We start from the raw sequence: 25,227 nt of genomic DNA, 5'->3' as shown, positions 1-25,227 counted from the left end.
CCTTCCTTCTTTCTTTCTTTTCTTTCTCTGTTGTTGTTGGCTATGGGCTTGAACTCTGGGCCTGGGCTGTCCCTGAGCTCTTCAGCCCAAGGCTTGTGCTCTACCACTTTGAGACACAGTGCCACTTCTGATTTTTTGGTGGTTAATTGGAGATAAGAGTCTTATGGACTTTCCTTCCTGGCCTGACTTTGAACCATGATCCTCAGATCTCAACCTCTTGAGTAGCTAGTATTACAGGTGTAAGCCACTGGTGCCCAGCAGCATTTTTTTCTTAACCTTAGCTGACCAGTAATAGAGTATGTGGGCTTTATTACAGTTGTTACAAAAGACTGACAGGGAAGGAAGCCTTCATTATTCACTTTACAGTTTGTTTGTTTTTAGACAAGATTTTGCTATGTAGCCTGGGTTGACCTCCAATTCACTGCCTCTCAGTGCTGAGAGTATAGGCATGCACCTTATGAGATTTTTGCTATTAAAAAGTCTCAATTAAGTACAACTTAAAAAACAAAGAATCTCTTTTGTAATTATTTTTTAAATAAACACTATTGTATTGAATACCTTCGATATTCGGGTACTTTTCTGGGGAAATATTAACGAACAGTACAGACAAACATTCCAGAACCATAAGCTTACATGCTAGTGGAAGAGATAGCAACCAAGATAAGTTACAGCACATATTCTGCCTGGAGACGTGAAGTTGGAGAAGGAGTTAGGATAATGTGATATCTTACAAAGAAGGCAATAGTCAAGAAAAGTCTTGTGTGAAAAAGCAAGATCCGGAGGTTCCGGGAAGATGGCGGAGGAGAAGCTGGAATCTGAACAACCTCTTGCATACAAAACAGTTTCAGAGTTCCAGGGAACAGTCCCAAGCCAGAGAATCACACCAAGTGTGCCATCACAGGACAGAGAGTTAGTCAAGAGAGGGGAAGCCAAGCAGACACATCTGAGCGCCTGCCAGCAGCTGCTGCGGCGGCGGCAGGGTCGCAGAAGCGACCACCGCCGCGGGGGCCATACCTGAGACACAGTCCGGGACGAAGGAGCCAGACGAGCGGATTCTACTCAACACCAGCAAGAACCGACAAGGAGCGGACAACTTCATCCTGCACTTTGCAGACCAGAGACGACCCAGGATCCAAGACTCGGCGTGAGTAGAAGCCCGACTTCCTCACTCTTTCTCAGGGAGCAGAGGAGGGAAGGCCACCGCTCCCCCCCAGCACCGGTGATCTCCATCTTGGATACCAACAAAGCTCGGAGGAGTGGCTAGCTCCAGCTCAGGCCTTGGAATAAAATGAGTCATTTAGCAGGTCACAAGAACTTAACGGCGAAGTGACCTCACAGACTCAGTTCCATCCAGGGAAAAGTCACCCAGCTCAGGCGCCAGCCATTGGAGTGGCTCTCCTCACCGGGTAACCAGCCAGAGGCTGCCCCTCCCTCTAGCAGCCACCACAATCAATTGAAAAACAGAAACCCTGAGAATGGCTCCAGGCTGGGTGCTGTGAGTTTTTTCACAAAATAGCCCCAGGGAAAAGCTACTGTTTGTTGAAAGGCCTCAACTCTACCCAGAACCTAGCCTCAGCACTGCATCCCCCTCTTTTGTGATTCTCAAAGCAGATCACCCTCCCAGTAAACTAACCTGGGAGGGGGATCTCAAAATCTTGGGTAAAGCAGAGCATTTTTCTGCCTGTTCCAACAAACTGACTTTAGAAACCAATCAAGCCACAGGACCTCAAGCCGACCAGAGACTCCAACCAGACTCTGGTTACAGACAAAAGAGAGATACAGGACTCTTCCCACCCCCCCCCCCCCAAAAAAAAAAATCAAAGAACTTTTTTTTTTTTCTTCTTCTTCTTTTCTTTTTTTCTTTTTTTTGTTTTGTTTTTTTTTTTCGTTTTTTGTTACCTTATATATATAAAAATTTTTTTTCCTTTTCTAAAACTTTTAATAATCTTTAATTTTTGCCTCTTCTGAAAAAATAATTGTTTTCCAGTAACTTTTTTTTTTCTCCTCTTATAATTTTTATTTTAGGAATACGTGAATGTGTGTTTTCCTTTCTTTTTTTGTCTTCTTTCTCTTTTTCTTTCATTCTTAATTATCTTTTTGTTTTTTGTCTAGCTCTACTGAACTTCTGATCTTTTCTTCTCACTTTCCTATCCTTTCCACCTTTTCCTCTTTTGTTCTTCTTTATGTGACTTAACTCTTGTCCTGCACATCCTCAGATAAACCCGTAGTTAACTAGTAGACCCTATCCCCCATTGTGTACACATTTAATCCACAAACTTATTACTCAATTCAAAACCTCTGAGACTTAAATTCATTAATAGCAGTACTACCTCTTTATACCTATATAATATTTTAAGCATTTTTTTAAAGTTTTTCACATCTCCTCTATGTCCCTCCCTTTGTCTCAACATATTCACATTCCTCTCTAAATAGATGGTCTTTTAATCTCTATAATAACATTAATTTTTACGTTTCTATTTTTTTTCTGGTCTCTTTTCATTCCCCTTTCCCTTTCTTCTTTTTCTCTCTCTCTCTACTTGCATCCTACCCAACCTATTTCCTGCATTGGGATTAGGACATAGTTAACTCTCCCTGTGCCTCCCCACACCAATCTATTCCTATTTTTTACCCACATATCTCCCTAACCCTAATAATTTCTGGTTTTCCAAATTCTTCTCTGCGGTTCGAAGTCCTTTAACATATAGTTGTTTGATGTCGAATAGATGTATCTGTTGAACTAGATTGTATCTGTAGACTATTGACTGTACAAATGCAAACTTTGGTTGATGGTTGCCTTAAGATAGTGTTCTAGCACAAAACTGGTGCTATCTTCATCTCAAATGGGCAGAGTAAGCCAGAAAAACACAAGAAAAATGGCAAATTCGGGTATCTCAATTCCCAATCTTGATAATCAGGGGTTAGAACAGATAATAAATAATCCAGAGGAGAGTTCCCAAATAGCTCTACAAACACTGCTGGCAAACATGATAAATGAGAAGTTTGACAACGTACAAAGGACTCTGTATGAGCGTGATAGGGAGAGAGAGGAGGCATCCCAGAAGTTTATACAGGAATATCATAAGCGTGAGGAAGCTACTCAAAAACTGATACAGGATTTGCGTGAACAACTTGAGAATACTCAAAGAGAATGGGAGGAATGGCGTGAGCAGGCTGAGAACACTCAAGACACCTGCAGGAATCCCACAAACGGGAGGAAGCTAATCAAAGAGTAATACAGGAATTGAGAGATCAGGTAGAGAACACACAAAGATCACTAAAGGCATTCATGGAATCCATTAACAAAGAGCTGAAGGAAGTCAGGGAGACCACAAAGGGAATGCTGAATGGAACCCAACAGAAGGAATGGGAGCCCAAAGAAACTATAACCAATCAACTAAGTGATTTGAGAACAAACACTGAACACCAAATTAAGGAAGTAAAGAAATTCATACAAGACCTAAAACAGAGCTTCAACAAAGAACTTGAAGCCATCAAAGCTGACCAACTAGAAGGGAAAGAGATAAAAAACAAAGTAGAGAGTCTTGACAGCAGGTTAGACCATGCAGAAGATCGAATCTCAGGGATTGAAGACAGCCTAGATATTATAGAGAAAGAACATACAACCATCCAAGACAAGTCCAAGAAATATGATAGATCTATCCAACACCTGGAAGACACCATCAGAAGGCCTAATCTAAGGATAATGGGTGTAGAGGAGCACCTAGAAACAGAAGTTAATGGTCTAGGAAATTTGTTTGACAGGATCCTAGCAGAGAACTTCCCAAACATGCAAAAAGATAGGCCTGTCCAGATACAAGAAGCCTTTAGAACCCCAAATAGACCAGACCAGAATAGGACATCCCACCACCACATTATAATCTACACAGGATCAACTCAGAACAAGGAAAAGATCCTTAAAGCTGTTAAGGAGAAAAGGGTAATCACCTATAAAGGGAAACCAATTAGAATCACCTCAGATTTCTCAGCAGAGACAATCAAAGCAAGAAGAGCCTGGAATGATGTATGCCATGCCCTAAAAACAAACAACTATCAACCAAGAATACTGTACCCAGCTAAACTCTCCTTCATAACTGAAGGCCAAATAAAAACCTTCCATAGCAAAGAAAAATTGAAACAATACATCTCCACCAAACCAGCCCTACAAAAGATTCTTAAAGATGTCCTACACATAGAAAACCAACAAGACCGCAACAAAGGCCAAGAAACTGCACCCAAACTGAGAATCCAAGAACCATAGGAAGAACCCAGTTTTCGCAGCCCCCAGGAAGGTAGATAACATGGCAGGAACTCCCAAATACCTCTCAGTCCTATCTCTTAATGTTAACGGACTGAACTCTCCAATTAAGTGACATAGACTGTCTAGTTGGATTAAAAAACAGGACCCTTCTATCTGCTGCCTGCAGGAGTCACAGCTTGCCCGTAAAAACAAACACATTTTCAATGTTAAAGGCTGGAACAAAATCTACCAAGCAAACGGCCCCCATAAACAGGCGGGAGTTGCAATCCTAATATCAGATAAAATAGACGTCAAATTAAAATTCGTGAGAAGAGATAAAGAAGGTCGCTACATACTAATTAAAGGATCTCTCCTTCAGGAGGATATTAACAATTCTAAATATCTATTCGCCAAACAATGGAGCACCCAAATTTATCAAAGAAACACTACTTTCCCTCAAATCCCATATAGATCCAAAGACATTAATTGTTGGGGATTTTAACACACCACTCTCCCCACTAGATAGATCAACTCGGCAAAAAATCAAGAGAAACCGCAGATCTAAACAGCTGCATAGATCAACTAGACTTAACAGACATCTACCGAACATTTCACCCAGCAGCATCAGAATACACGGTTTCTCAGCAGCACATGGAACGTTTTCTAAAATAGACCACATTTTAGGCCACAAAGCAAACTTGTCTAAATTCAGAAACATTGAAGTTATACCTTGCATTCTCTCTGACCACAAGGGAATAAAATTAGAACTCAACACCAAAAGCCACCAAAGAAAGTCCGGTATCACATGGAGGCTGAACAACACACTGCTGAATCATGAGTGGGTCATGGAAGAGATTAGAAAGGAAATTCAAATGTTCATGCTACTCAACAAAAATGAACACACAAAATACCAGCTCCTCTGGGACACAGCAAAGGCAGTACTCAGAGGCAAGTTTATAGCTCTGAGCTCCTACATCAACAAATTGGAGAGATCTGAAACTAACAATTTAATGACACATCTAAACCTCCTTGAAAAAGAGCAGCAAGATAAACCCCAATCCAGTAGACGGAAAGAAATAATCATAATTAAATCAGAATTAAATGAATTCGAATCCAAAAAAACTATAGAAAGAATCAACAAAACAAAGAGTTGGTTCTTCGAAAAACTTAACAAAATTGACAGACCCTTAGCAAATCTTATCAGAAAAAGAAGAGAACACACCCAAATTAATAAACTCAGAGATGAGAATGGAAACATCACCACGGAAACAACCAAGATTCAGAACATTATAAGGGAATACTTCTCAAAACTTTATGCTAATAAGTTTGAGAACTTGACAGAAATGGACCTCTTCCTAGCAAATATTGACATGCCAAAACTAAACCAAGATGAGTTAAACTATCTTAACAGGCCCATATCAAGCATTGAAATAGAAACAGCAATAGGAGACCTCCCAGCTAAGAAAAGTCCAGGACCAGATGGTTTTACAGCGGAATTTTACAAGGCCTTCAAAGCAGAGCTCACACCAATTCTCCTCCAACTCTTCAATGAAATTGAAAGAGAAAGCTCACTACCGAACACATTCTATGAAGCCATCATAACCCTCATCCCAAAACCAGGCAGGGACTCATCAAAGAAAGAGAACTATAGACCCATTTCTTTGATGAACATTGATGCAAAACTTCTCAACAAAATTTTGGCCAACCGACTTCAACAATTCATCCAAAAAATCATACACCACGATCAAACAGGATTCATTTCAGGGATGCAAAGCTGGTTCAATATACGCAAATCAATTAATATTATTCATCACATCAACAGGAGCAAGAATAAGAACCACATGGTTATCTCAATAGACGCAGAAAAAGCATTCGACAAGATCCAACACCCCTTTATGATGAAGGTTTTGGAAAAATTAGGAATCCATGGAACATTCCTCAATACAATAAAGGATGTATATGACAAACCTACAGCCAGCATTATACTCAATGGTGAAAAACTAAAGCCATTTCCTCTTAACTCAGGAACAAGACAAGGATGCCCACTCTCTCCACTTCTCTTCAATCTAGTATTAGAATGCCTAGCTACAGCAATAAGACAAGATGCAGACATAAAGGGGATCCAAATAGGGAAAGAAGAAATAAAACTCTCCCTCTTTGCAGATGACATGATCTTGTATTTAAAGAATCCCATAGACTTCACTCCCAAATTACTCAAGCTGATTCAAAACTTTGGCAAAGTAGCAGGTTATAAAATTAACCCCCAAAAATCAATGGCTTTTCTGTATGCCAACAATGAGAAAAGTGTGGCTGAAATTAGGAAAGCAACTCCATTTGTAATAGCCCTACAAAAAATAAAATACCTAGGAATTAACTTAACTAAAGAAGTGAAGGTCCTCTATGATGAAAACTTTAAAATCTTGAAAAAGGAAATCAACACAGAACTTAAAAAATGGCAAAACCTCCCATGCTCCTGGATTGGAAAGATTAACATCATGAAAATGGCAATACTTCCCAAGGCTATCTACAAATTCAACGCAATACCTGTCAAAATTCCACCCTCATTCTTCAAGGAAATAGAAGAGGCAATCCAAAAATTCATATGGAACAATAAAAGACCCCGAATAGCAAAAACACTCCTCAACGGAAAGAACACTGCTGGAGGAATATCAATACCAAATTTCAAAATCTATTATAAAGCCATAGTAATCAAAACAGCTTGGTATTGGCATAAGAACAGACCTCAGGACCAATGGAATAGAATTGAAAACCCAGAAATGAACCTACAGACCTATAGCCATCTAATCTTCGATAAGGGAGCTAAAACAATAGAATGGAAGACAGACAGCCTCTTCATTAAATGGTGCTGGCAAAACTGGTTAACTACATGTAGAAAACTAAAGCTAGATCCTTATATATCACCCTGCACCAGAATCAACTCCAAATGGATCAAAGACCTTGAACTCAAAGCAGACACTCTGAAAACATTACAGGATGGAATAGGAGAAACCCTAGGTCTCCTTGGCTCAGGCCGAAATTTTCTGAATAGAGACCTGGAAACACAACAAATCAAAGAAAGGTTGGACAAATGGGATTGCATAAGGTTGCAGAGCTTCTGCAGGGCAAATGACATAGCTAGCAAGATCAATAGAAAGCCCACGGATTGGGAGAAGATCTTTACTAGCCATACAACGGACAAGGGTCTCATATCTAAAATATACTTGGAACTCAAAAAATTAAACCACCCAACAACAAATCCTCAAAGAAACAACTGCCCAATAAGTAAGTGGGCGAAAGACTTAAAGAGAAGCTTCTCTGAAGAAGAAAGAAGGATGGCCAATAGACACATGAAGAAATGTTCAACATCCCTAGCCATAAAAGAAATGCAAATCAAAACAACATAGAGATATCACCTCACTCCAGTTAGAACAGCAAAAATCAAGAACTCTAACAACAACAGATGCTGGAGGGGATGTGGACAGAAAGGAACCTTACTTCATTGTTGGTGGGAATGTAAACTTGTTCAACCACTTTGGAAAGCAGTATGGAGGTTCCTCAAAAGACTTCACATAGAACTCCCCTATGACCCAGCAATCCCACTTTTGGGCATTTACCCTAATGTTTACAAAAAAGACCACACTAAAGCTACCAGCACAACTATGTTTATTGCAGCATTATTTACCATAGCTAAGACATGGAACCAACCCAGATGCCCCTCAGTAGATGAATGGATCAAGAAAATGTGGTATATATACACAATGGAATTCTATGCCTCCATCAGAAAGAATGACATTTCCCCATTTGTTAGGAAATGGAAAGGCTTGGAAAAAATTATATTAAGTGAAGTAAGCCAGGCCCAAAGAAACATAGATCCCATGGTTTCCCTTATTTGCAATATCTAGTATAGGTATGAGTGAAGCGGAAAAAGTCAGAGAATGTGATGTTAGGAAAACGAACCCTCAAATATGTATTTTAATGTTTTTGTTTCTTTCATGCATATGTTTCTAACGCATTTATAAGATTATTTCTTTGTTGCTTTGTATGTCCCTCCCCCACAGTGTAACCCCCGCTTTCACTATATTTGATGTCAGTATAACATGTGGAGGAGATGGGGACAGACAAGTCATTTAAGGATTCAGGTGGACCTGTTGCAACAATGAGAAGTACAAAATGTCATGTCAAAACCAGCTTTACAATGTCGGCGTGGGGGGGAGGGACGGAGGGTATGATTGGGTGGGGGGGAGAGGGGGAGGCTGGGAAGGGAGGTGAAGGGTGAACAAAGGAGGAGGCTGCAATGCTTGGTAGGAAATGTATGCATTGTCCTGCCCATGTAATTGTGACCCCTCTGTACAGTACGTTCTCAAATAAAATAAAATAAAATTTAAAAAAAATAAAATAAAATAAAAAAGAAAAGTCTTGTGAAACTTCTAGAAGTGAAGTATGAATATTCTAGGCATAGGGAGCTGGAAGTACAAAGACCATTTAGCTGGTCTTGGAGGGAGAATGAGGAAGCTGGTTTTAGTCAGTCAGAGTTAAGCAGTAAGAGCAAGGCTATGTAACCCAGAGCTTTGTCAGGTTTTCACCTTTCCTTTGACATGGAAGCCTAAGGAGTCATAGGGTCTGACTTAAATGTGAAGTCTCTTCCCGCAGCTGACAGGAATGAGGTAGGGTAGGTCATCATCACTTTGGAGAGTGATAATAATATCTTGTATTATATCACTTGGTTTATAATAATAACGTGGATTACACATCACACAGATCATGAGAAGTGGTTGGCTTCCGTGTTGTAAGACAAAACCAATGGGATCTGCTGAAAAATGAGAGATATATGGGGAAGTAGAAAAGATAATTGTGCCTACAATTTCCACCTAAACCAAAGAGTAGAGTTACCATTTACTTGATTGACGAGAAGGAAGGCTCAAGGGGAAGTAGAAAAATACTGGCTTCAAACACATTATTTCTGTAATACCTTGCTAGCTATCAAATAAGCATGTCCAATAGGTAGTTAGATGTATGTATCTGGAGAGAATACATACATCTCCTGCCTCGAGGCAGGAGGTGTGTATTTGGTAGTCAGGAGTGAAGATAAGCAGAAGCAAAGAAAAATTCACATAATTTTCCACTGGAGAACCAGCCAAAAGGATTAAGAAGTCATAAACATGACTTCTTAGAAATTAGAGAAGAGGCCAAGGAGATGTAATATTTCTAAATACCAAAGGAAAAAAGTGTTTCAAGAAGGGTGAACAAATATATCAGAAGTTGTGCAGAGCCTCTTGAAATTCAGTCTGATTGTGAACCATAGGATTTTGCTTTGGAAGGCATTGCTCATCGCTGTAAGATGGGTATTAGTTAAGGGAAACCCAACTGTCAGAGGCTTAAAGAGAGAATGGAAATGAAGAAACTGAGGTAACTATATAGGCAACTTTTTCAAAGAACTTTGCTATATATCGCAGTAGAAAATGGAATGGTAATTGGAGGAGATAGGGCTACAGAGTTACATTTTATCCGATTTTCCAGTGCAATAAAAAAAACTTTATGCCTTAAAAAAACCACTTCTCAGATTTTTTCTACAGCTTATTAAATTCTAGGACAATCCAACATTTGGTGGTTGGATGGGTAAGGAAAAACGAGCAAAGAAAACCAAAGTTTAGTTTTGGATTCTAATAACAGGAAGTCTTTGTACATTTTTTGCGGGGGGGTCAGATATCCAGTTGCAGTTGATATTAAAGGAAGGCATTTCTTGACATTTGGGAATAAACTGGCTTAAACAGGGTTGTATAGATTTCTTGATCACAGATGTCTGAATCTTTGTGTGCTCCTATGCCTGATTAGTTCTCAAAAGAGAGGACTAAAGAAGAGAATTAGACAGCACTTCCACAAGGTCATTGTCCATGCTTTAACCCACTCTTCCCCACACACAGAACACCCTCCAACACTCAGTAGAAGAACTGCGCGTACAACTCATTTCCCTAACAGTTCTTTGGTATTGGAGACAATAAGAAGTTGGGACTGGGAATGTGGCTTAGTGATAGAGTGCTTGCCTGGCATGCATGAAACCCTGGGTTCGATTCCTCAGTACCACATAAACAGAAAAAGCCAGAAGTGGCACTGTGGCTCAAGTGGTAGAATGCTAGACTCAAGCAAAAAGAAGCTCAGGGACAGGGCCCAGGCCCAGAGCTCCAGCCCCAGGACTGAGAAAAAAAAATAAGTATATGTGTGGTGGCAAATGCCTATAACCCCAGCTCTCAGTAGGCTGAGACAGGAAGATCAGGAGTTGCAGACCCGTTTAGTCTCCATAGTGAGACCCTGTTTCAGTAAAACAAAACAAAACAAAAAGTGAGGAAACAGATGATTTTTGACAAGAACTTTCTTCAAAGAGTATGTTGGTGTTTTTTGTTTCTATGCCTCCCAAATTCTTCACTGACATATCAACTGAGATTCTCAGGAAATAGTCCATTACAAAGTTTCATTTTTTATGATAGTTATTAAACATTAGCCTTTCATTTCTTTTCAAATTACAAGATGCCCTTTTCAAGCTATAGTGAAACTCTTTTATCAGACATTTTGAATTTTCACCTACTACAAATCATCAGGGTGTTGAGACCTCTATACAAGGTTCTCTACTAATAGGAAAGGAAGCTACTATTTTTACCAACGAAACAATATCCCAGAGCCTCCCCTACAGACCTGAAGGGAAACCCCCAGCAGGAAGTTATACAGGAATTGAGTCCAACTGAATGAACCTCCACCTACAGGGTCCTCTTAGCGCTCCCTCCACCCCCTGAAAAAATGTCTGGAATCCCAAGTCACTTATTTGAGGCCTCAGCTATCCTAACACTGCTAAGATTTAGATCATAAAATCTTAACTCCAGAACTCAAAACTTCTTACCTACTTAGTTGTTGAGGGTAACTGTACTAGAGGTGTTTATTTAGAAATTTCAAAGCTTAAAGGCTCAAAACCATGGATAAGATTAAAAAGGGATTGGGTACAAACAGAATAAAAGAGACTGGAAACTATGATGCTTATAAATTAGGGAGATGAGAAGGAACCAACAAAGGACTGAAAAGTTGTGGCCGGAGAGCTGCAGGAGAACCGGGTGAGTATGGGATACAGAAACCCACAAGGCGTGACCTTCCTCTGATGACATTGCCGAGTCCTGTGTGGACATTTTACTTCCATGCTCGTTGTTTTCTTAGTAGGAACACAGTCACACCCTCCAGATGGATCTAGAGCAGTAGCAAAGTAAGAAAAGAAATTAGACTAAGAAATTAATTATGAGTAACTGTAACCCCTTTGTTCAGTATTTTTACAATAAACATTTAAAAAAGAAATTATGATTATGATGCTATGTTAAACACTAAGTCCACTCTGCCACATAATTAGGAAAATTTAGGAAAAGGTTGAGGGTGGGGAGAAGAGTAGTCTAGTTTTAATCCTAAGTGAATTCCACATTAACTACTATTAACATTGCATAATATGATTTTTTTGCACAATTAATACATGGAATGACATATTCGTTTTTAATTCCATAGTTCAAAACATTGTTCCTCTTAAAGTATTTGGGGAGAGGTGTTGAACTCAGGGCTTTGTGTTTCCTTAGCCCCTTTTGCTCCGTGTGTGTGTGTGTGTGTGTGTGTGTAAGCGCATGTGTGCTGGTATTATTTTGCTTTTCCACTGAAAGCTTGCTTTTCTGCCATTTGAGTCATACCTCCACATCTGGCTTTTTTTTTTTAGTCATACCTCCACATGTGGCTTTTGAGAGTCACATGGATTTTTCTGCACAGCTGGCTTTGAACTTTAACCCTCAGATCTCAGCCTTCTGATTAGCTAGGATTACAGTCATGAGCCACTGGCAACCAGTTTTGCTTTATTTTTTGAATAAGGTCTTGGTTTAGTATTGGCCAACCTGGACCATAATTCTCCTATTTATGCTCCTATATAGGTAGAATAACAACTATGCACCATCACACCTAACTTTTATTGGTTGATTATGACATCTATCAATAGTGATCCTACCAGTCTCTACTTCCCAAATCATTAGGGTTACAGGTATAAGCCAGGTTTCCTGGTTTAAATAATATTTTAAAGATCAGCATAAAGAGTTTCCACAATCTTAGTACACACCATTATCAATATATTTTCAGCTCTGTATTTCCATATAGCTTGTGTAATATTCCTATTGACTTTTCTTTTGCCTGCCTAAGATACCAAAAGGTAGATCAGGGTACAAGCTTTGTTCCTGTAGAGATGGAAGAACAGGGCCCCAGCAAAAGCTGGAATAATCAGCCTCCTGGGCTCCGAAATAGTGGGCCTTGGTAGGTGAGCCTCAGATTGCCTTTAGCACACCATTCTTAAGGTTTAGGTTGAATCTAAGAAGGTGAGACCAATTATAACTAATTCCTAGAAGAGCTAATAGAAAAACTAAAACCTGGGGCTGGGAAGGTAGTCCAGTGGTAGAGTACTTACCTTGCATGCATGAGGCCCTCGGTTCAATTCCTCAGCACTACATAAGCAGAAAAAGCCAGGAGTGGCACTGTAGCTCAAATGGTAGAGTGTTAACCTTGAGCTGAAGAGCTGAGGGACAGTGCCCAGGCCCAGAGATCAGGCCCCATGACAAAAACAACAAAAATCTAAAACCTGGATTCTAGAAAAATGTAGACATGTGGTATTTTTTAATTATTTAAACAACATGTACAGGGACATTCTAATGTAAAATTAGAGTTAAGTCAGAACCAGAAAGGATTCTGAAAATTGAGTCCGTTTTCTTTATTATTACTTGTAAGAATGTTGACACCAAGAGATTTAGTGACTATGCAGTTCTGAGACTATTCAGTCGTTTAGCAGCAAAGTAGAGGTACAAACCCGGCTCTTCGTCTCAGAGTCATGAAGAATTGGCTGTTAAATTTTGTGGCAGTGGCTTTTCTAAGCAGCCCTGTTGTCCTCCAAAGATCTGCTTCTCCAGAAGCCTGCTATAGTGAAAGGTGTTTCTCTGAACACAGCTAGATTTAGAATCCATCTTCAGGGCAGGGCTTTGTGGGAGTAAAGAGCGCCCTAAAATTAGAGTCCAGACGTGTTCATTCACGTCTCAGTTTTTCCACTTCCTCTCTGACCATAAGCAAACCACATAACCATTCTAGGTCTTGTTTTTTTAAAACCTCCAAAGTAGGTATAGTATATAACTTTCTACCTGGCAGGATATTTTTGAGGAGATTTCATCATGGAAAAGCATTATTGGAACTAAAAGATGATGAAAATATAGGAACTTTTAGTTTATTAAGATTTTGCAAGGAGAACTAGGCGCTGTATCCTACAAAGTGATAATTGCCTCAGGGCAAGATCCATGTGTGTTTCATTCTTCTCTTGCCCCCAGAATATATGCAGGGTAAATATTTACAAAATGGCAGAAAGCTTTTTATCACCTTTAGCAAAGGGAAATATTCATAACCATTCTCCATGAGAGTGGTTTTGGGGGCGGGGTAATAGTTACTATAGGGTTTACCACATTCATGTGGGTTCTCTCATGGGGTTTTTGAGCTAAAAATAGGAGAGGACTCTTGTCTGATGTTGTTTGTAACTGAACTCTGGTGTCAGTAGGCAGGGTGAAAGAAAAAACCAAAGTGGCCATGAGACTGGAACAACATGCTGTTCTCATCAGACAGCATTTTAATCATATTTTAAGGTTCTTTGGACATGATATTTATATGTGAGAACAATAGAGCGTTTTGCCCTTATGTCGTTCTGTTTCAGTGTAACAATGAAATGCATCATAATGTCGTCTTTGTGTTTTGTCCCTATTTGCCTGTGAAACTTTCATGGCATATTCACTTTAAATATGGAAAGCGAGGTAGAACTAATATACAGTAACATTACTAACATATGGCATTAATTTCTCATTTGGTTGATATTTCTGATTTGTTAGGTTGCACTTGGAGATTGTTTTCAGATTGCTGACTTAGTTATTACTTTCAATTTGAGACAATAATGTAATAGAAGTAAATACTCATATAATGTATATGAAAGTGAAGCCTGTATCTGAGGATGTGAAAAGAGGGTACTGTAGGAATGCTTTCTCCCAGTCTTCACTTTTCACTTCTCAGTATCACATAGACTAAAGAAGTGATCACCCATCTTCTGGACTATAGCTAGTACATGTTTATTCTATAAAATACATTATTCAAATCCATATTAAGAAGATACATATGAAGTTGTCAGCTAGTAGAGTACATCTGCTTTCAGGATGAGGTCTGAAGACTAAACTATTTTTAGAGTAGTTAACTACGTTCCAAGGTTTAATGCCACACACAAAGAATGCTCAGAATATATTTATATTCATAAGTTGTGTCTCCTTGAAAGGCAGCTCTTGAAAGCAATGGGCAAAAACTTCTGGGAAATGGAGCCGGGTGGCAGTGTCTGTGAATCAGTTCATTGAGAGAGAGAAAGACAGGGACAGAGACAGAGAGACAAAGAGAGACAGAAAGCCCATAGTAGAAACATGCTAGTAAAAGCTAGCCAGACCTTCTCTCTGGAATTGCTTGCTCAAGGTCTATCATATTTGTGCCAGGAAAACAATGTTGAGAGTCACTATTACCACCTCAGATAAGAATTCATCACCTAAGAATGTAAGGTGTATTGGACAGTAGTGTGATCTCATAATCAAATTCACATTGCTCAAGAGACACAGTGATAAATAGAGAATGAAAGCTTAACCCAGACTTGAATTGGTGTTTATTCTATAAAACATGCCCATTCCACATTGTATTTAGAAAGTTTATATGCAGTTGTCAGTTTATGAAGAAAACTAACTCATTTAGGATTTAGCAAATTAAAATACAGCAAAATTAAGAAGAGGAGAAAATAGTAGAGACGAGGTACATCTGTCTCTTAAAAAATACATGATAACCCACAAATAGGGCTTAACATTCTCTTTTCTTGTTAGGCTAGACTCCTGCTTTCCAGAGGGAAATTGCTCAGGCAGACAAGCTTGCTCTAGGTTTGTTTTTTCCCCCTGTATTTCTCCTAATGCTGAATTTGCCAAAATTTCTTTAATACAGTACAGCACAAGATATCCACCATGAATACAGTCTCAGCATGACTATTATTTAGATTGCCAATGCTTCCAGTGGTCTTTTTCTGGAAGAAGATAATGCATTTATTGGAGTATACTTATGTACCATATGTGGGTAGATAGTGGGAGATAATGCTTTCTCTGTGTTTTGTAAGTGGTTTGGAAAATATGTTGAGAGTTAAGGTCCACAACTTCAATATCATATTTATTGTTTAATTTATACAAACCTCTTAAAATTTATAGCAAAGTTGCAAGCTGTAATAAAAACAATAAAATTGAGAAAAATTAGCAAATGTCTAATTTTCAGTTTTCTCTTCATGCCATGTTGTGCCCTCCATTCAGTTAAAAAAATACATATTGAGCTCCTGCTACAAACAAGTTATCTTTAAAGTGTTGAACAGAAACTCATGAACAAGCAGAACCAAACTCTGCCCTGTGTCACAGAGCCTGTGTTCAGCAGGGTAGAAAGACAATGCATGAAATACTTTAGCAAAGTAGACGGATGATGAAATCGTGCTGAGGAGTATAGGAAGAGGTGATACAGAAAGGCTGGTGGTAGTGACATTCAGGTGGGCAGCCAGAATACCCTTCCCGAGAAGGTAGCTTCTGAGTAAAGACGTGGAAGAGAAAAGTAAGGGAGGAACATTGAGGTTAGAACGGAAGAACTGTTTGCAGTGAGCACAGCTCGGCAGTGGCTTTGACAGGAGCGTGCACTCTCCTGTTAGAATGGTAGGGGGCACGCGGGCACAGGGGGGGAGTAAGAGGTATTTAAGGTCCAAACAATTAATGAAGTTTGGAACTTAGGGGGCGTTTGTCAGCTTTAACTCTGCATCACTTTGAGGTTTCTCAAGTATGATTTAAAATGTGTCTCCTCCTCCCCCCCCCCCCCCGAAAAAAATCTGTGTTTTCAGATCTGTAAATGATTTTCTATTTATGTATGACTATTTTGCTTCCCTCAACATTCTTCTATTAGAAGGCAATTTGTCGGCCCTCTGCTGCTTTGGTTTCTCTGTATCACCCAAGTGTGTTATTATTGAGTCTTGAAATCAAATCAAGTTGGTATACACAAGGCCCTGAACAGCAAATACTCAATAATTACTAGTGATTTTGTCAGTAGCAAAACAGCAACATCGGGCTGGGAAGGTGGCTCAGTGGTAGAGCACTTGCCTTGCATGCATGAGGCCCTGGGTTCGATTCCTCAGCACCACATAAGCAGGGGAAAAAAAGCCGGAAGTGGCGCTGTGGCTCAAGTGGTAGAGTGCTAGCCTTGAGCTGAAGAGCTGAGGGACAGCGCCCAGGCCCAGAGTTCAGGCCCACCACCGGACGGACCCTTCCCCCCCCCCCCCCCCCGCAAAAAAAACAAAGAATCTCAAAACAGCAGCATCAGAAATACTGACCTAAAAGTTTTGTCTGTCATCTTTGACCTTACCTTTTGGCATGTAGCTAAGTTTTTATTAAAATATCTGATTCTACATTTGCATGCCAACAAACTTCTAAAATACAGTTTCCCATTTCTGAGATATACAAGAATCGGTAATAGAGATTATACTGCATAGTGTTTTGGAGTGTGGCTCTGAATTTGCTTAAACAGAAATGTATTGAGACATACTTTCTTTGCAGTCTTACGGTTAGTGCTACTGCTTTACCCATAGACGTGGGAGCCTGGTAAGTTAGTTATCCAGCAGTGTTCACACAGCTAGTAAGTGCAGAGGCCTGAGTTGAACCAGTATTGCTAAAGATAATAGCAGCTGCTATGACAAGCAAAACCACCAATAATTGCTCAAATACAATATAAATGTAGTTTCTAGTTCACATAGGATGCAAAATTGAGAGCTTTCTTTGGCAAAGGGCTATTGTAACAGTGGTGACATGGGTCCTACACTCTTCCCATCTCAAGATAACCAGAAAGCACAGGAAGGATTTCATAGATCTATCTGGTAAATGGTATTTTTCACCTTAGTCCACTGAGCCAATTTCAGTCATATGACCATACCTAGCTTCAAAGGAGGCTAGGAAGTGTACTGTAGCTGGTTTTCCAGGCAGAAGAAACAATAGCCAAGAACCCCTGGCATTTTGGTTCTGTAGGCTATGCTCAACCATGGTGATGCCTGTGTGGATTAACTTTAGAATTGGACATAAAGCGTTGGGTGGTCAGGCATGTGTTTAGCCACTAGTGGATGAGCCACCTCCATTCTGTTTTGAAATGCTGTTTTATAAGTCTCTCCACTGCCACATGTTTTCCCCCTGTCATTTGTTCTATTTGTAAATGTCTGCAGTATCTTGCTTCAAATTTTCTTGAACCAAACCCTCAGAATTGTGAAACTAGTAAACAAATTATTTCTGAGATAATTTTGGAATGTGTCTGTCTAGATTTGTTTTCCTGGGGCCACCAAAGTAGGATAATGAGTTAAAAAAGTCTTCCCTTGACTTTTATGGAGGAACACAAGCACATCTCCTAAAAGTGGAAGTCTGATGGCATGCAGAGACAGAAGATTAAAATATAACCACTGAATAAAGGCTCTGGACTTTCAAAATTAAGCTGTATATTTGTAGTCCTCCTAAATACTACAGAAGACATATCACTAAGGTTGTCTTAAAAGATTTTTAAATGCCTGGGTACCAGTGGCTCATGCCTATAATCCTAGCTACTCATGTGACTAAGATCTGAGGATTGTGATTTAAAGAGAGCCCGGGCAGAAAGTCTGTGAGACTCTAATTTTCAGTTAACCACCAAAAAGCTGGAAGTGGAGCTATGTCTCAAGTGTTAGAGTGCTAGCCATGAGCACAAAATCTCAGGGATAGTACCCAGGTCCTGAGTTCAAGTCCCAAGACCATTATCAAAATTAAGTGGGTGGATGATAGGAAAGCTCAGCTACTATTTATATTAGATACTAAGTACTAGCAAGATTTCTTTTTTTTTTTTCCTTTAACATTGTCACTGAGGAATTCCTAAGGCTAACTGCATTTAGTTGTTTATTGTATTTGTTTGCTTGTTTGTTTTGAGATATTATCTGAACTTTGAATAGCCAATTTGGTTTACAAGTTATAGTTCTTCAGGAAGGTTAACCTCAAGGATATGTGTGGCTTAGGAAAAAACAAAACAAAAATAAACAAACAAAAAACTAGTGCTATAAGGCCATAAGATTCTACCATTGTGGAGCAATCTACATCTGAGAAGTCTAAAGCTCCATCTCTAGCGTAACAGCATACTACACTGGATAATGGAAATTTTAGTTAGTCTATACTTTGCAAAGATCCAAGAAGAATCTACTATTACAAACTAGTTTGCCTGATTCATCAAAACAATTGGTCATACAAACCAGAACAGTTGAGATTCTTTGTGTACATAAACAGTATGTCCCAGAGGACATACTTTAGTCACTATCTGTGTAGCCAAATCTCCAGCTGCAGCTAACAATCTCACACTGTGAATTTGAACTCATTAGGGTACAGTCCTTTAAAAACAACAACAACAAAAAACTTGTTTAGAGAAACAGATTAGAGAGGATTAGCTAGTGGCCAGGCAGTCCCTCTGTTCTTAGAAGCTTCTGACATTTATCTACCCTTAGATTAAGCCAGATCAAACAAACAAACAAATAAACAAATAGAAAACAAAAAGAGTTCCTGGTGGATGTTGTGACCCTGTGAAACAGCATCTACTGTTTTCCAGTTGGGCCTCCAACCTTGGCCTCCTGTGAGCAACATTGTAATGCTCAGACCTATACCATTTCTTGTAAACTGGACATCTTTACTAACCCACCATATTCAGCACCCTCTTTGTGAAGACCCATAGGAATAACTTCCTGGCCTCAGTGCCAGTAAGGAGGTCTTTTCACCTGAGAAATGGTGTGGCTGTGATTCTATTTACCACATGAACAACCTACCTGATCTTGTCCACATGGAAAATAAGACACTATAGTCTGCTGGATGCACACTATATGTGTTAGCCTCATTCCTGTCTTTACTTATTGTGTAAGTTCTTATTTTTAGTTTATCTCATTTCCTCATTTACGATAGGGTATTAAATTACCTACATTTTTGTAAGTTAGATCAGTCCTGTAAGGAATTAATTGGGTACTAACATGAGTTAAGTATTCATTTGCTTTGAGCACATACAGGACAAAGATTTATAAGCGCTTTGATTTTAGGAAACCGGTAGTGTTGTGGAGATAACTGAAAGGTGTGAGGTGCGTGGCCAGTCTTGGTTCTCTTGGTCACTTCCACATCTCTAGGGGCTGCTGCTGTGTTCAGCTCAGTGAATCTTCCCCGAGCAGCTTAAGCTAGATCTTTTGGTATCTCAAAGTTACTATTATCCTGGACTGTGGACATGCAGGAGCAAAATAGCCCTGTTTCTCCAGGGTTTGCTCCACCTTTATCACATGAGGAGGATACTGCTGGCAGCTGTGACACTCTCCTTTCTCCTTCTCTGCAGACTCACATTTCAAGACTCCCTCCTGGCGCAGTGGCCGGACAGTCGGTTGCAATTGAAGGTGGGGTTTGCCGCCTGGAGAGCCCAGTGAACTGACCCCTCAGGCTGACAGTGAAGTGTCTGACAGCTGTTTCACAACCCGAGCCTTTGGGGTTTTTAACTGAAGTTGGATGTTTTATCTTCTTTGTTTATAATTCCAGTCACAACCTTGTGTGTTGCTCGGGACACAAGAGCTGCTATAGTTAGCGCCTAGTGACACTTGGGCTTTAGACAGGTGAGCAAAAATGGGGGTGGGGGATGCGAGTGCGTGTATATGTGTGTCCATAGTGTGTGCTTGCTTCTCCCTTAACAAAGAAGAAAATCTCCTCATTGTGTAACCTAAGACTGGGAATGATCAAATCATCTTTACAGCAACGTGTGCTTTAACTGTTTACAAGTAAAACTAAAGTCACAGGAATTTTTTTTAAGTATTTTATAAAGAGGTACCGACTGTCATTGATATTGTGTCTAAATTGAAGAGTAAAGCTATGTGTTTAAATGACTTGACAGTGCTAGTGCTCCATTTAATAGCAGTAATAAGTAATAAAGTGTTTTTATTTGTCAGCCAGTTTAAATGGACCCTGTGTTGACTTAAACTATGTTCCCATCCCTCAATGGGGCATTTTTCTTTAACAAAGAATGGTTTCAGTGAAACAATCTAGCAGAGAATTAAGGTGAGAACTTTTTAAAATAATAGTCTTATTGATAAAGTTTGTACTTTCCTCAGCTTTTCTAAGCTTAAATATTGTATAGCTTTGAGCTATGTGGACTATATTATGAAAGAATGTGTAAAGAGAACATACGGTAATGCACAGTCCTTAATTTGTGTATAATGGAATGTTATTTACAATGAAATACTGTAAATAAGAAAGCAAAGTTTATGTCAAATTCATATTATCTTTGTTTCTTGTTTAAATATATTTTTAAGATAAATGCACAAAAAATAAAAGAAGCATATTACTGGGTATAGTGTGTGACTCCTCTTCTCAGAGTAATAAATTATCTTTGAGCCCTAGATTGGAGACTTGTGTTTTATTTTCTTTGAAAAAGTCTGTACTTACAAAAATCTTTGCGCTATACATCTTGCTGTCTTATCTATGTGAAGCTATGGTAGACACTAGCAGGATCCAAGTTGTAATTGTCACACGATGGAATTCTCGATATGGAAATCCCTAAAATTTCCATTGCAATTTGATAGAAATAATAAAGGGAAGGAACAGGAACACTGAGCTTTGAAATGTTTTAGTGGCAGCTGAAAGCTCAATGGTTTCAGTTGATAAATTGCTTCTAAATGTTATATTTAGGAATTCTGGAGCCACATAAGAAAACCAAGACTTTCCTTTTGATTTCTTATGTAAGAAGTGGTTATCAAGAAGATACTAAAGATAGACTTGCTCAGGGGGAGGAAGTTTCCCTGCACCATATAATCAGGGCTCTGGGCGGTGACTGATAAAGCCCCAGATGAAATTATACACTTGACATGGATGTATGGCTAAATTATAAAGGAAAGACAACCAAAATGGAGTGAGTGTAAATATGAATGATTTGAGAGTTGCTGATTTATATTCCTCCTACAGGCAATTACATTTGTCTCGCTGTGTTCTCGTAGACAGGTTGGTGCCGTGGTATCTGTTTCTCATTCTTAATGAGGCTGAGAACTTACTAAGAGATGGGCTGGCTGGTGGGGAGTCTTTGGCTTCAATCGCTTTGTTACCTGTTGTCAGGATTTGGGCGGGGGGGGGGGGGGGGGGAATGTAGGGACTGGACTGGATCATATAAAACTATCAGGACACTTTAGAGTCTGAAAATCATCTGACCTGTTCTACCAGGAATGCCATTTCTTTCATCTCCTTTTGATTTTATCCCACTCATATTTAAAACTTTGAGCTTGTTAAAGACTCCTTTTAAGAAGAGTTTTTAAGAACTGGTCAGTATAATATTAAAGAGGACCACTCCTCTAAAAACAGTTAAGACTCTATTTTCTAATTTTAATACTTTAAAAATAGAGTATAATGTTAAAATACTTCAGAACATTAGGGGATATTGTGAAGGCAGGAGGAAAATACAGAATCATAGAAACAAGAATGTAATGTACATATAGTATAAATTCCGGCATTACCTGATTAGGCCTTAAGGATCAGATACTGGAACCAGGAGGCAATAACAATATAAAATCTACTTCATTTGATACAAAAGTAGACAAGGTAGAAAAAAAGACCAGAAAATATTCTCTCCCCAGACTAGTTATCACCTGGACTCTGAAGCTGTATAGGAAGATACAACTACATTCTTATTCTTTGTATAACTACAGTCAATTTCTTCGTAAGGGCTGAGCCTTGGATATTTGAGTCTCTTGAGTAGACTTCAGCCAGGTCTGGACTCCAAACCATCTCTGTGACCTTGCTTTGAAGTGAGGTAACTCCGGGGCTTGGTGAGGAGCCAGGGCATGAGGTTTCCTCTAGATACCTGAAGGACCTGTGATGTCTGAGGACCATAGTGACCTGCCTGAGGCTTTGTCCACCTCACTTTGCCACCTGTGCCAAGACTCTCTACCTTCAGCATGTCTATCCATACGGGCCCTTCCTCATCTGCAGACTCTTTTGTGCATAAATTCTCTATGTGTTTTTAGCACAGAAATTGTGGGATTATCTAACCCGTAGTTAGATAAGCGTCCATATCTATATGTTCACACAGTATTTCATTCACTGCCTTCTTGTACAATTCAGACTCTTTTTATCTGAAAGATTTTGTAGAAATGTATGATAGTACTGAGGGATGCTGTCACTGTGTACTTTCTGGGCTTTCAAGTGTGTACAGCAAGTACTGTAGTGTGGGCTTAGCCACTGTGGGTAAAAGCCAGCTTGGCAGACCAGGGTCCTTGCCCTTGGACCTTACTCTTTCAACAGCCGAGGGATCATTAATATCTCCTCTTCTGCCTGATGACTTCAGGAAGTATGAAATGCTGCCCTGGCCCTTTGCACAGCAGGCTACAGGTACTAGAAAGTCACTTCTCAGAAGCAACCTCTGGATGTGCCACTTAAGTATGAGAAGTATGCCACTAAGTCAGGTAACAGGGACCAGACTGGTGGGCTCAGGGCACACTTCTGAGGAGGTAGTGGATAAATGAGCAATGAAGGGAGCAGTACAAGGACTTCACATACTGTTGGGTGTCTTAAGAGGAAATGAACTTAAGTTGCGTTCACAGCAGTTGGAAGAATTTATCCAAAGGCATATTGATATTTTAAGAATTTTCAATAGACCAAAACTGGTTGCTAGGGTACCATGCTATGAGTGTTTCCCATGTTCACCAGGCCATTTCTAGAATGCCCTCTCTTTCAGGCCTGGATGTCCTTAGCATAATTTTATGCTAAAGTTGGTTTGTTGTTTGATTTTTTTTTTGACAGGGCTAGGTTTTGAATTTGGAGTCTTATGCTTGCTTGCTAGGCAGGTGCTATACCACCTGAGTTACACACACCAGTCTTGATTTTAGGTATTTTTCAGATAGGGTCTCGTGCTTTTTGCCTGGTCTGGACTTGGAATATAATATTCCTAAATAATGCCTCCTCCTCCTACTCTTCCTCCTTTACCTTCTTTTCCTCCCTCCTCCTCTTCCTCCTTTCTTGGGCTGGCTTCAAACCATGATCCTTAGATCTTAGCCTCTTGAGTAGGTAGGTTACAGGTGTGAGCCATCAGTGCCTGGCAAGAATAATGCTTTCTATGTAGATAGAATTACAGATGTATATCACCACCTCCTTCATGTTAAGATGGGATCTGAATAAATTTTTGCCCAGGCAGGATGCAAAACATGGTCCTCCTATTCTCTACTTCCTAAATACCCAGAATTATAGGTAAGGCCTACCTCTTCCAAGATTTTTCATATATATATATATATAGTTAAGCACATAGAATTTATCCTGACATAAATTCTAGGAACACTCACATCTGTGAGTATTTTGTGCTGTGAATCTCATTCTTGTCCCACTTAAGATTACAGTGTAGACAAGCATGGTGACACATGCCTGTATTCCTGGAACTCAGGAGGCAGAGGCAAGAGAATGGTTCAATTCAGCACCAGCCCAGCTTCATAGTGAGACTGCTTCAAAACATAGGTAAATAAAAGTTGTAGATGGGAAGGTGGCTGGGAAGGTGGCTCAGTAGTAGAGTGCATGCCTCACATGTATGAGGCCCTGGGCTCGATTCCTTAGCAATACCTAAGCAGAAAAGGCTGGAAGTGACACTGTGGCTCAAGTGGTAGAGCGCTAGCCTTGAGCTGAAGAGCTGAGGGACCCAGGCCCAGAGTTCAGGCCCACGACTGACCAAAAAAAAAGTTGTAGCTGGGTTCCAGGAGCTGATGTGTATAATCCTAGCTATTCAGAAAGCTGAGACCTAAGTAACAAGCTAGCTAGCCCAGGCAGAAAAATCTGTGACACTCTTACCTCCAATTAACCATCAAAAAACTGGAAGTAGAAGTATAGTTCAAGAGATAGAGCTTAAGAGTGCTAGCCTTAAGCAAAAACAACTCAGGGACAGTTCCCAGGCCCTAGATTCACGCCCCTGGATTGATACAATGACAAAAAGCTGTGTTGGTTAGTTCTGAGAAAGAGACCCTCCAAAGGTAATATGGGTGGAAACTACTCCTCCCTCCCAGGAACATTGGTTCAAGAGAAGGTTGAGCCCAGAAAGAATGACCCCAAATATACAGTTAGTTTTGTTTTGCTTCCATTCCATTCTAAACCTTTCCTAGGAGCCCATTAATGAGGAGAGGGAAGTATGAATGGGTAAATGTAATGGACTCTCATCAACAGCCCAAGTGAAGGTTGGCAATGTAAAATTAATCCATTAATATTTGTTCTAGGCTCTTAAGAATGCTTAAGGAACACACTGCTTTTCTCCAACACTTAATTTGGGTTCAAGTCCACAAGGTACTAACCGAGATATCTGATCAGAGACCATATGGTGGCCAAATTGACCAAGTTATATTTCTTTTCCCACACACTGCTCTTTCTATAAAGTACATGGCCACAGGAAGGATTAAATCTACAGCTGGCCAGGGCTTCCCTCCAAAGCGGCACATTTGGCATTCAGAAGAGAATCAGCCAAGCCCAAGGTGGTTCACTGTGACCAGCTGTGGAAAGCAAGGGGGAATGGGAACTCAGTGGTTTCTCCTTGACATGGCACAGTTGCCCAATCTTTGAAACCACATGGTGAAGAGCCAGAAAATCAGGCTGGGGTTTCCCTGCCTTGATCTATGGGAAGGGATTCCTCTAATGGTCAACAGAGCTGCAGAGCTGGAAAGAAAAGAAATGAAATTATTCCTTTTAACCTCTGCTATCGTTAGTATGTTGATCATCCAAAGAGTTGCTTCCAAAATGGTCTTTCTTAGTCCAAAAGGCTTACGAGATAAAGGACTTATTGAGAAAAATAAGTGTGGGGCTTTTTTTTCCATGTCCAAGTTA

General features: G+C 39.8%; 1 protein-coding gene across 2 annotated transcripts in view; it reads left to right on the top strand.

Annotated features, from left to right (window-relative positions):
* The window catches only part of Tasp1 (taspase 1), a 214,576-nt gene extending 193,790 nt beyond the window's left edge, over positions 1 to 20,786 (top strand). For both annotated transcript variants that reach the window (XM_042666493.1, XM_042666495.1), the window contains one exon: positions 19,736 to 20,786. In XM_042666493.1, the coding sequence (XP_042522427.1) occupies positions 19,736 to 19,828 (93 nt within the window). In that variant the 3' untranslated portion in view covers positions 19,829 to 20,786. The remainder of the gene's footprint in view (positions 1 to 19,735) is intronic.
* Positions 20,787 to 25,227: the final 4,441 nt, after the last annotated feature.

Source organism: Dipodomys spectabilis, unplaced genomic scaffold (genome assembly GCF_019054845.1).
Source record: "Dipodomys spectabilis isolate Male_0828 unplaced genomic scaffold, ASM1905484v1 ptg000365l, whole genome shotgun sequence".
Lineage (NCBI taxonomy): Eukaryota > Metazoa > Chordata > Mammalia > Rodentia > Heteromyidae > Dipodomys > Dipodomys spectabilis.
This window is presented reverse-complemented; position numbering and strand designations above follow the sequence as displayed.